Raw genomic sequence first — 13,261 nt, 5'->3', positions numbered from 1 at the left:
TACACTGAATTAAACTGCTGTAAAAACACATCAGATAACTATTTTATTTTGCATACATCTGTTAATTAACCTCAATCCTGATTAAACTACTGAATTGTTTAGAAAAGTACAGGATTTTAACCCTTTAATTGTCAAATTCATAAACGATGTCACTGATTTGGTCAACATGCATTGTTTTTGATCATTTTTCTCTCTCTCCCTAATTTACTGTTGGTGGCTGTTTTTGCCCCATTGACTTCCATAATAACCACATTTTTTTGATTGCAAAACCATGACATTTCCTCCGGGTGCTCCGGTTTCCCTCACAAGTTCAAAGACATTTGGTATACAGGTGAATTGGGTAGACTAAATTGTCCGTAGTGTATGAGTGTGTGTGAATGTGTGTGTGAACGTTACCCAGAGATGTGTTGCGGCTGGAAGGGCATCCGCTGAGTAAAAACTTGCTGGATAAGTTGGCGGTTCATTCCGCTGTGGCAGCCCCGGATTAATTAAAGGACTAAGCCGACAAGAAAATGAATGAAAGAATAACAACAAATTAAAGTGTGTAGGTGTGTCTGTGAGAGTGAATTTTACGCATTTACCTTGATGTCTCTGAGAAAATCAAAATATGCATCTCAGCTTTCAGAACTACATATTAAAACAAAGACTTGCTTGTTTATGCACCATCACATGTGGTCATAATGGCAAAAGCAGCTACCAACAGTAAATTAGAGAAAAAAAAATTAACAGTGCAACAAAGCTAATGTTGTTACTAATCGTTCACACGTCCAAGACTGTGTTAAAAGGAAAAACAAATCCAACTTTTTATATTGAAAATACGCCATTTTGTGTTAGAGTTAGAGTTAAGACTCTAAGAGTTAAACTCCAGTCATTTCTTTAAAAAATCTAATGCATATATATATATATATATATATATATATATATATATATATATATATATATATATATATATATATATATATATATATATATATAGTACTAGTCATCAATATGAATCGCAGCTGTGTGTGTGATGACGGACAAACAGGGACCGGTGTGTGTGAGTATGACAGTATATGTAGTCCATGTGATAGTGGATTTGTAGTTTATTAGCAATCCACAGTTGTTGGATCACCTATAATCATAACAAGCATGCTATTGAAAATAATGGTAAAGAATGTCCAAATTAACCAGCAAAATGAGCTGTGTGTTTAACACAACTCCACATATGCTGCACTCTACTCAATCACTGTGTGTCAAGCTTTCAGTGACTAGTGTCTTTATTAAACAGCGAAACAATCTGGCATTGTCACTTCAACACAAGTCTGACATCTACAGAAGCAGTCCACATTTGCATTATAAATAACAGAATAAATCTATAAAAATGATTAAAAAATACTTCAATCAGAAAAAAGCCTTGGTTATTTGATTTTCAGTTTGTTACTCGCATATTAAATAGTGCAATAGAAATACAGTAATACAGTATAAAGAAGGTATTCTTTGTAGTAAATATTTAATAAACTAATATTTAAAAAAAACTTTCAGTCAGGTTTGATCCCACAATTTATATCAGTATTTTTCCAAATGAAAACAAGGCTGTGAGATATCACCAGAATTAAACATGACAAAAAATAGGTTAAGTTCGATGACAATTCATAGTGATTTCAACTCATAGTGATTTCAGATCAAATGCCTTTAAATCTAAATCAGCTCTGTGTTTGTAAACATGTGGGCGGAGTCACCACTATAAAGAGTTGTGATTGGATGAAGGCATTTGTTGTTTATTGGTTGTCGCCATGTTGCCAGTTGCTGTATGCTTGAGAGCTTTCATGAGCATGAAAACCCTAATGCAAAAGCCAAATGATTTGGTCTTATACTTCAATGTTCTTGTGCATCTCCATAACTTTCGTAGACTTTAGTTCAGGGGTGTCCAGTCCTGTTCCCAAAGTTCCTAAAATGTTTCAACCTGAGCAAACATGCCTGCTTAAATGTTTTTAGACCCAATCCCAAATCACACATCAAAATATCCGTATTTTGGGGTGCCATGTTGTCCCAACACAAATTGATTCAGTTACCTTAATTGTTTTTACAAATGTAAGGGGATTGAACATAAGACAGTCAAGTTGACCCAAGAAATAACCTTAAGAATTGTGTTGTTTCAACTTATTTTAAATAAGTCATCATACAGATCTATAGGACAGACTGGAACCCATGCAAGCTACAGCGTTAATGAATGTCTATGTAGACAAGTGAAGAGGTTAGAAAGTACCCTCATTTAGGTACCTCTAAAAGCATGAAGGAGTACTAAAACATTTACATAGGTTATAACTCATGGCAATAGATTGTGCATGGAAAGACGCCTGCAGGCCAGCAGAGGTATTAAAAGTTGTCGCAATGCACATGCGTATGAGTCAAATGAAGTATACTTTGAGGTTGTGTATTTTTCTGTACAGTATATGGTAGTGTACACATAGGGGCAGTTGTGACCTAATGGTTAGGGAATTGTAATTGAAAGGTTGCAGGTTTAATTCCCTGTCCTTGCAGGATTTGAAGATCGGTTAGTTAACTTTTGGCACTGTTTCCATCTTCAATACCAAGCTGAGGTGGCCCTGAGGTAAGGCACCTAACCCCTGAATGCTCCCCGGACACTGGGAGCAATAGCTGCCCACTACTCCAGGTGTAAATTCACTGTGTGCGTGTGCTTACTCACTGAAAATATGTGTGTGCTCTTAGATAGATTCAAAGCAGAGTACGGTACTGCTTTTTTTTTTTTTTTTGAGTATAGTTAAAACCATACTTGACAAAGCTCACATTATTTAAAGAAACAAAGTATACTTTGGGATTAAATCGATAGTTCATCCAAAATTTAAATTTACCCTTAAATGATTCCAAACTTTTATCTTTTTTTTTCTTAAAGGTGCAGTAGGTGATTGTCTACAGATGTAGAGAACTTTAGATTTGTACATCTGCATACCCTGTTCACGCAGATCCACTACTGCGCGTGCACGACAGAGAGAGAGAGAGAGTGTGACAGCAGTAAAAACAAATCCTGAATCAAAACTTTTTCAAATCCTGAATCAATATTGGAGTTACGTTTGCATGCTGGAGGATGAGTGACACCATGGCTGAAGTATTTCTCCTAGACAGGTAATGTTATGTTTAAAAAGTATTTTAGTCACTCAAAGCGGATGTAGATTGTGTTGTTTTTTTATTAATGGGTTATATGCAGGTGTTGTTCTGCCACTAAAATCTTTTATTAATATTTTTATTTTCATAAGGGCCTTGTACAGCATCGATATTGTAGATTTCTATTTAGTTTAACAACAAAACATCAGTAAATAGCGCTACTTCACATAGCCTGCTTTACTGAAGTGAAGTTTTATATTCACATTGGTTTATTTTTTAACAATGACAACCGATGATGTGCTCCCTATACTGTTTACTGTTACTCTGAATATTTAGTCTGAAATAGCATGTAAGTATGGCTTAGGTATGCGTGTAATTCCTGCACGCCGCTGGCCAACCACTAAGCATACAGTTGTTACATGCATGACATACTGCACATTAAGACAAGTTTTGCTTGCTACACAACTGAAATCTTGCTATACAGTTTTTCATTGGGAATTGTAGTATTATAAAGTAATCTAAAGTTTTCTAACTGTGCGTTTGGGATTTCAGGAGGCGTGGCTTTAGACAACAGGAAAGGGATTGTAATTCAAAGAAATTATGCTAACGGGTAGCATTTTGGCAGATCACCTACTGCACCTTAAACACACACACATACCACACACAGATACACACACAGATACACACACACACACACACACACACACACACACACACACACACACACACACGCACACACACACACACACACACACACACAGAAATCCTAGTAGCTAGTTGGTAGACTCTGGTAGTCTCTGAGTTACATAGTAGGAAATATCAATTTCCTATGGACGTCAATCCATACCAGTTTCCAACATTTTTCAATAATAAATATATTATTTATAAAATAAAATTAGAATAAGTGAAGTGTTCAATGTGCATAACTGATTACAGATATATATATTTTTTGATTGAACTATCCATTTTAACTCATAAGTTCACACTTTAGTCAAATTTTCATGACTGTCTGCTGTACTCTGCCATGAAGCTTTCATTAATGTGGTCTTGACAGAAGTTTACATTGAGAGCACACATCATAATGCTAAAATGATGAAGGGGACACCTTGCGGTCTCATGATCTTAAATTGAAAGTTCACAAAGAAATATAATTTTCTTACTTTTTAAATTTCTGCCTTCTGTTGAATACAAAAGAAGATATATTAAAGAATGTTGGAAAAAAAAACATCAATTTTTTTCCTACTATGAAAGTCAATAGCTGCTTTTCCCCCCCAAAATTCTTCAGAATATCTTGCTTTGTAAATGAATTATAGAGGAAATAAGCTCAAACAGGTTTGGAATAAGTGAAAATTGGGTTAATGGTAAGGAAAGTAATATTTTACAAGACCATAGTAGGGACTGAGCCAAGAAACCCTGAAGGCCTTCATTAGTTGGTTCAAGTGTGTTTAATCAGAGAACTTTCCAGAAGCAGGACTGGACACCCCTGCTTTAGGTGATCTCTTCAGGTATTTGCCCTGGTATCCTAAAACTTGTCTGGTCCGTTGTATTCCTCGATGTAGCCATGTGATAATTGCATCTAACCCCATCCCTGTCACCTCTCCTGTGCAAAAAATGGAAAAAGTCTTCATGTCCTGAGCGTTCGTGGCCTGACGGTGAAGGTCGCACTGGTCTGCCAGCCGATCGGCAACACAGGAATATCTTACACAACTCTTCCCTAATCTGCCGATTGAGCAGGCCGTAAAAAAAGGGATTGACGGCGAAAGTCGAATACGCCAGCCAGGTGACGGGACCTTCGGCTTCTTCAGAAGTACTATGGGAGATACCCAGGGATAAATGAAGGTGGAAAGCGAAATAAGGCAGCCAGCAGAGCAGGAACTGACCCACGATGATGGCTAAAGTAAGTGCTGCCTTTCCACCAACAAGTGTTCTCCTTTTCCGACGAGGGACTTGATTCCTGCGGACGCTTGTGCTGGTGGTGATGATTGTAGTTTGGCTGTTGACCGAATCAGACCTACGTTTCGGATGAGCCGTCGCTATTGTCCAACTCGGGATCGGTCCTCTTTCCCGGGCAGCTGTGTGGGCGACCTTATAAACATTCCCATAGACGGCAATAATAATAGCAGCCGGCACACAAAAACAAACTGTGCAGAATAAAATCGCAAACACTCTCCTATGTCCGCTGTGGCTCCAATGGAGGGAGCAGTGAGTTGCTGCGATTGAGCTTCTACTTCCATAACTGGGCCATCCGAAGACTGTCGCGAGTCCTAGCAAAGTGGACGCCACCCAAACGAGTCCCATTACAGCCGCTGACAACCAAGGGGTCATTTTAGCCTCGTACCTCATAGGATGCACGATGTAGAAGTAGCGTTCGATGCTTATCACAGTGACCGTGAAGATTGAGGCAGATACAAGAAAGGCATTGAGGAATATGTACAACCTGCATTCGAGTACGGAAAAGACGACGCCGGCGAAGAACGGCGAACCACAGACAATGCCAAGCGGCATTAGCAGAGCGGCACATAGCAAATCTACAATGCAAAGGTGACAGACTAAACTGAACTTGCGGAGATGTGGCACTTTCACCACTATGGCTAGCACTGCGCTGTTGGCTATTAGTGCTATCGCATTAAGGGTCACCATTACGACGAGGCCTGACATGTCTCGTAAACGTGACTGCGGGTTGGACATACTCCCTAACTGCATGCTGGGAGCCAGATGTATGGGGTGGCCATGAGTCAGTGTCTCATTAAGTTCAGTTTCATTGAGCTCTGCTGCTGCTGGAGGTAATCCAGAAGCATCCATTGTTTACAGTGTAGTGTGCGAAATACAAAGCAGAAATGTAGGGTTCTCCATCTTCTAGCAGTCAGGAATGGGGACACATCAGCTGGCGGTTAAAGGTCAACTGTTAAAAGGAAAATACGAAACACAAAAATTAGTTTAACATGTATTTCATTGCATACATATAATGCAGTTATGCTATTTATAGCTCTTTTGCTTTTTAGTGTTATTTTTTTTTATCTTTTTTTATCTTTATCCTTTTATTAACATTTCAGTTTCAGTTTCTTTTATTTTTGTCATTCAAAACATCACAATAAATTGTAATGCAGAACAAAATTATGTTGCATCAGACCCAGTTTAAAACCATAACCCAGTTTAAAAAAATCACAGAAGGGAATAAATTAAACTTAAATAATTATTGCAGTTTGTTATAACAGTTATAATATTAACTATTTGTGCTAGTTTAACTATTTATAGATTTTTATTTTTACTAGCTTTCTATAGTATTTAAAATTCATTCATTTTCTTGTCGGCCTAGTCCCTTTATTAATCCGACATTGCCACAGCGGAATGAACCGACAACTTATCCAGCAAGTTTTTACACAGCGGATGCCCTTTCCGCCGCAACCCATCTCTGGGAAACATCCACACACACAGTCATCCACTACGGACAATTTAGCCTACCCAATTCACCTGTACCGCATGTCTTTGGACTGTGGGGGAAACCGGAGCACCCAGAGGAAACCCACACAAATGCAGGGAGAACATGCAAACTCCACACTGAAACGCCAACTGAGCCGAGGCTCGACCCAGCGACCTTCTTGCTGTGAGGCGACAGCACTACCTACTGCGCCACTGCTTCGCCCAGTATTTAAAATACTGTATTCAAAAGTATTATGATGACAGGATAAAAACTATCACACACTATAACTACAGATGCTATAAATGTATGGCATAAATAGTACAATAAAAACTAAGTTGTTAATATATTTAATAATTTAAGTATTGTTTGCTTAAATCTATAAATTGTTCTCTGTCTAGGGCAACGCAGTGGCACAGTAGTTAGTGCTGTCGCCTCACAGCAAGAAGGTCGCTGGTTCGAGCCTCGGCTAGGTCACTTGGCATTTCTGTGTGGAGTTTGTATATTCTCCCTGCGTTCGAGTGGGTTTCCTCCGGGTGCTCCGATTTCCCCCACAGTCCAAAGACATGTGGTACAGGTGAATTGGGTAAGCTAAAATGGCCGTAGTGTATTAGTGTGAATGAGAGTGTATGAGTGTGTTCCCAGTGATGGGTTGCTGCTGGAAGGGAATCCGCTGCGTAAAACAGGCTGGATAAGTTTGCGGTTCATTCTGCTGTGGCAACCCCAGATTAACAAAGGGACCAGGCCGAAAAGAAAATGAATGAATGAATGTTCTCTGTCCACTTTTTTAATGTATCTAAAAAGGCTGTTTAATTCCTAGATTATTTTTCAAATATGCTGTTAAAGTTGTACAATATCCTGAACAAGGATATAAATTGAAGTAAAATGGTTTTGCCTAAAACATTTAATAATGACTTTAATGGACTTCAAATAATCTTTATTTTATAGCCCTCCTTACAATGTAGATTTTGTCATATCATCTTAACATAAATGCAGAATCAAGACTAAATATTATTTCTATAATATTTCAAATTGTTAAACTGAAGCTGCTTCAGTTCAGTGTAATTTGCTATAATAGTTTTTATATTATTTTCTATCTGGGGTTTATCAAAAACAAATGATTAATTCAACACCCCAGTATATGTTCATTGTAGGGATTGGTGTATTGACTACCTTTTGAATAATACATTTTTTTATTAAAAACAGTGTAGCAAAACCATGGTTAATTTGTGATTGCCATACTTTAACTTCAAATGGTAAGACCGTACAGTAGTGTGTCAAATGGTTAAAATAGCGCTGTATGTACAGTAGAAGTCAAAATTATTTAGCCTCCTGTGAAGTTTTTCTTTTTAAAAATATTTCCCAAATGATGTTTATCTGAGCAAGGAACTTTCTATGGCGAGGCAGTGGCGCAGTAGGTAGTGCTGTCGCCTCACAGCAAGAAGGTCGCTGGGTCACTGGTTCGAACCTTGGCTCAGTTAGTGTTTCTGTGTGGAGTTTGTATGTTCTCCCTGCCTTCGCGTGGATTTCCTCCGGGTGCTCCGGTTTCCCCCACAGTCCAAATACATGCGCTATCGGTCAATTGAATAAGCAAGAGTCTATGGGTGTAACATGTTTGCAGGTTTATTTTATTTATGCAATATTAATAGTATTAGTACTAGTATACTGTACTTGATTTATTGCATATGGGGTACAGGTGAATTGGGTAGGCTAAATTCTCCGTAGTGTATGAGTGTGTGTGTGAGGATGTTTCCCAGAGATGGGTTGCGGCTGGAAGGGCATCAGCTGCATAAAAACTTGCTGGATAAGTTGGCGGTTCATTCCGCTGTGGCAAAATAAAAGCAGTTTTAATTGTTTTTAAACCGTTTTAGGTCAATATTATTAGCCATATTGTCTACAGAACATCCCATCATTATACAACGACTTGTCTTATTACCCTAACTTGCCTAATTAACCTAGTTAAATGCCACTTTAAGCTGAATACTAGTAGGCCTATCTTGAACAATATCTAGTAAAATAGTTATTAAAACTATGATGTTTAGAAATGTGTGGAAAAATATACATGTGGATAATAATTCAGGAGGGCTAATAATTCTGACTTAAACTGTAAATATTTCAAGTACAGTAGGCCTACACGATATTATATTATGGTAGTGTTCAAAAACATGATATAACTCTAAAAGCACTTTCAAACAAAATGTAAATTCATGTCATGAGTTTTTGTACGAGTAGGTTTTAGAAACATTTCTAAATGATCAGGTGATTAGCGTAGCTAATTACATTGACATGAGATAGCGAAGTAGGCTTGATCAGTTGGAATAATTCATGCTTCTCTGTTCTGTTGGTGGTGCTCGTGGTGCTGTGAGCTTTTGAAGCGCAGTATAATGAGCTCAGTTGTTTAACTGCAGCTGCTGGGTTTTCTCTAGCATTAGCATTAGCATGAGCTCACTGTCACCTGCACATCACTACTATGAGCTCACGCCACAGACGTCATGCTATACACACAGTAACACGCTAACACAGGGTGATGTCATTTACTGTACATTCACTGACTGAAAAACATGATCACTTGTCTGAAAACTTAGAAACCTAGTACTTGTAAACAAATCTTTTAGGTGACGTTAGCAATACACAAGTTTATGACTATCATACATTTTTACCATGATTTACATAAGAAACACACCGATACAAAATTAATTTTGTCAAGCATATTTATTTAGTACAAGAATTATTTGATGGGTTATTAAAAGACTCTGTTTAGAGTTCAAGAATAGCCTATATTATTATAATAATACTACACTGTAAAAACATTATGTAAATTTGCAGTAAAATTACAGTATTACTGGCAATTTTGGATAAAACCATAGCTACTTTTCATAAGCATATAATGTTTATAAATGTTTAGATTGATAAAACTGTGACCAGCAGACCTTTATTACGTACCCCGCCAGTCATTTAATTTCACTGCACATACCAATAATCAAGGCACCTCTAATCTTTAGTCTCAGCTCATCAGCACACGTCCATATAGAGAGTCTAGATAATGAATGCAGAGTAATTTGCCTCAAATAAGCGCAGTATTACATCACCAGCATTACAGCAGCACTGAACGTTCCAGCGTATTTTAGGCTAATCGCTTTGTTTATCTCGATGGATTGATAATTCCTCGACCATGTACATGAGCAGAGCCAAAACTAACTTATTGGGTCAAGAGTGGAAGATAATGCAAAATCTAAAATAACACTTCTATCATCCTCCATCCCTAGATTCAGGGGAAAAAAACTATATTGGATTTAGTCCTGTCATCACATGGTGGCTCAGTGGTTAGCACTGTTGCCACACAGCAATAAAGTCGCTGGTTTGAGTCTCGGCTGGGTCAGTTGGCATTTCTGTGTGGAGTTTGCATGTTCTCCCAGTGTTGGTGTGGTTTTTCTCTGGGTGCTCCAGTTTCCCCCACAGTCCAAAGACATTCGGTATAGGTGAATTGAATAAACTAAATTGGCCGTAAAGTGAATAAGTGTGTGTGAATGTGAGAGTGTTTGGGTGTTTCGCAATACTGAGTTGCGGCTGGAAGGGCGTCCACTGTGTAAAACATATGCTTGAATAGTTGGCGGTTCATTCCGCTGCGGTGACTCCTGATTAATAAGGGGAATAAGCCGAAGGAAAATGAATGATTGAATCATGTATAGTAAATATAAAGCCAAAACTCATACGATTATGTATATTTGTCTTTAATTATTTTAACTCTGTCTGCATTTTAATAGGTTTTAATGCTTTTAAATGCTTTATACATGTTTTTATTAGTTTTTTTTCTTCATATTTTTAATGTAACTTTAAAAACAACAGTAATTTCGGTGCCAATGGTGTAGTGAAAAGTGCTTCAACTATTATTATTATAATATTATTAAATAAATAAAGTAAAAATAAATCAATTATTATTAACGATGATCATAAATTACTTTGAAAATGTGCTTTTCTTGGTTAAAACCAATTCATTAGCTGCATGTTTAATTATATATAATTCATTTTTGATTGTATAATACAAACACAATGTTCATGCTGCTGTGATGGCGTATTTTATTGAAAATAAATATAAATAAAACAAATTATTAATATAACTCCAAACCCAAAACCTGCACATCTGTTCATTAGATGACTAGACAATCTCGGCTGAACAGAGAGATTACTGGGCAAAATAAAGGGGTAGAAAAGCTACATGGATTAAAAGTGGAAGTCACTGATTTACCAGACCTTTGTATCTGAATTAGGGGTGTTTGTTGCTATGGTAATATTATTATATCATTGTTTTTTTATAATTATTTTTTCAGGGTTTCACCTTTGTTAAATAGGATAGTAGAGAGTATTGACGGGAAAGTGTGGGGAGTAAAAAGGGGAGAAAGATCGATATAGGACATCGAAGCAGGAATCTAACTAATATAAATATTAATAAATATTATTATAATATTATTAAATAAATCAAACAATATTTTTATTAGTAAAAACTATTATATTTAAAAATATTATAATATTATTTATTTATATTTATATAAATGTATTTTTCTATTTAAGAGAATAGTATTAAAAATGTAAATGATTTACTTTTACTCATTTATTTAATAGTATCACAGCAGCGTGAACATTGTTTGTATTATTATTCTGAATGATTAATTAAACATGAATGAAGAATAATGAATAAAGAGTGCATTTTCAGTGTAATTTATAATCATTGTTAATAATAATTGTTTCATTTTTATTTGATTAATTTAATAATATTATTATTATTTTATTATAATAATATTTATTTATATTATTATTTATATATATATTATTTTTAAATATTTATAATAATATCAAATATTAATATTGTTTACTTTTATGTTCAGAATGAACATACTTTCAAAATTTGTTGTTGCATTTTTTATATGTATATACAGTGGTCAGCATGATTGAGTATACCCCATTTTCAAAATAAATATTTTTATCCATTTCTCAGTGAATTTACGCAATGTATTTTGGTGCATTTAAACAAAACATATTTATTAAACAGATATATTTATTAAAATAAAATTTTAGTCACTGAACATTTTTAGAAATGGAAAGATTACACATTTAAATTCATGCAAAATATTGCAAAAAAAAAATTACAAACTACTACAAAATTATATATTTTCTGTTTCTCTTGATTTTTTTTGGTATTTTTTATTTTTTTAGAATTATTTTATTTATGACTTTTATGGCAAATTGCAGTAAAAAAGAAAAAATTGTTATACATAATTTCAAAAAGTTCAGATAGTATCAACTTAAGCGCATACAATGTAAAACAAAGAAAAAAAACATACCAACAAATAAAAAGGTAAATAATAATGTGGCTTAACAAAAACTACAGTTGTACAATCTGTATCACACAATACAATACTTTGCACTTAGAAAAGAAGAAGAATCAATTTGCTGGAACAAGGTCTTGGTCTATATTTGACAATTATTTTTAATTTTATTTAATATTAATTTTATTTTATTTAATATATTTCCTTAATATATAAATTTGGGCTACTAATTTTTAAACCATTATCGCAAGATATTTTGTTAGATTAGCTTCAGATTTGGCTTCAGTGGTAGCTAATCTAATGTATATGCACAAATATAACATTGTAAAACATCCTTTAGAAAATATTAATTTAAATGAGACATTTGTGGGGGGTGTACTTACATATGCTGAACACTATATATAGATATATAAGCTAAATGTAAGTATAGTAAGCTAGTAAACATTCATCTATTGTTGTTGTTTTAAATAACTGAGAAAAACAACTTTTGTGTGTTATTCAGGATCATTAAAACTTTATTCTGTTGTTTAGCATACTATCAATTATGCAGCGTTTGTTGTTTACCAAGAATAAATTAATTATTAGAAGCCTAAACAGTTCCATCAGACGATCCATGTAAGAGTAACAAGCTAGATGTTTAGTCCGAACAGTATTTGTATGTATTTTCATTCTTTAAAACCTACAAATAGCAATAAATATATAAATCTCACCTGACATCTGTCACGTAGATCTGGTCGAGCATCCTTCAGTGTTCCCGAATCCCGGATCTGTCCATCGGGGGAGTTTATCCAGCACTTTAGGGAGCTTGATGGAGTTGTGTTTGGTCTTTGCACTTAAGAGCAGCGGAAACCATTACACTGACAGATGTACATGATGTGCAGGTCAGTCCATTACACAGACACTCATTACACTGAGTCAGTTCACCCTAACAGAGGAGGCGAAGAAGACAACAATAACACACTGCAACACTGAGACTCAAACTGATAGAGAGAGAGAGAGAGAAAGAGAGAGAGAGAGAGAGAGAGAGAGAGAGTGCAGAAAGCAGCTGACCAGGACAGTCACCAATCGTAATAGTCACTCACACTATATTAAAACATATTTGCACAAACACATGCAATAAGAAAACAATAAATAATAAAGATTATTAATTACTTTGGTTATTGTGAACATTATTAATAATAATAGTAAAAATATTTGCAACTTTTTAAAATTTTATTATTATTCTTATGAATTGTTTTATTATATTTTTATGTTTGTATGTGTATATTTTATTGTATTGTTTCACTTTTTATTATCATTATATAATAACATATATCATTTTTATTTTCTTCATTTTCTTTTCAGCTTAGTTCTTTTATTCATCAGGGGTCGCCACAGCAGAATGAACCACCAACTTATCCAGCATATGTTTTAC

General features: G+C 35.3%; 1 protein-coding gene and 1 long non-coding RNA gene across 2 annotated transcripts; one reads left to right on the top strand and one right to left on the bottom strand.

The window, feature by feature from the left end:
* Positions 1–1,236: 1,236 nt before the first annotated feature.
* On the top strand, positions 1,237–3,747 carry LOC141376654 (uncharacterized). Its single transcript, XR_012387292.1, has 2 exons — positions 1,237–2,671; positions 3,337–3,747. It is a non-coding gene; the product is annotated as an uncharacterized lncRNA (long non-coding RNA).
* A 278-nt stretch (positions 3,748–4,025) lies between these two features.
* On the bottom strand, positions 4,026–12,923 carry si:ch211-213o11.11. The gene is made up of 2 exons (XM_021479881.3): positions 12,558–12,923; positions 4,026–6,007 (listed from the first exon to the last, which is right to left on the bottom strand). Exon 2 carries the CDS (start codon positions 5,905–5,907, stop codon positions 4,594–4,596), a length of 1,314 nt encoding a protein of 437 aa, XP_021335556.2. The 5' UTR covers positions 5,908–6,007; positions 12,558–12,923; the 3' UTR covers positions 4,026–4,593.
* Positions 12,924–13,261: the final 338 nt, after the last annotated feature.

Source organism: Danio rerio, chromosome 11 (assembly GCF_049306965.1).
Source record: "Danio rerio strain Tuebingen ecotype United States chromosome 11, GRCz12tu, whole genome shotgun sequence".
NCBI lineage: Eukaryota > Metazoa > Chordata > Actinopteri > Cypriniformes > Danionidae > Danio > Danio rerio.
This window is presented reverse-complemented; position numbering and strand designations above follow the sequence as displayed.

Bases quoted from the DNA above. Each gene is read 5' to 3' on its own strand.
- si:ch211-213o11.11 (XM_021479881.3), bottom strand. From the start codon at position 5,907: ATGGATGCTTCTGGATTACCTCCAGCAGCAGCAGAGCTCAATGAAACT.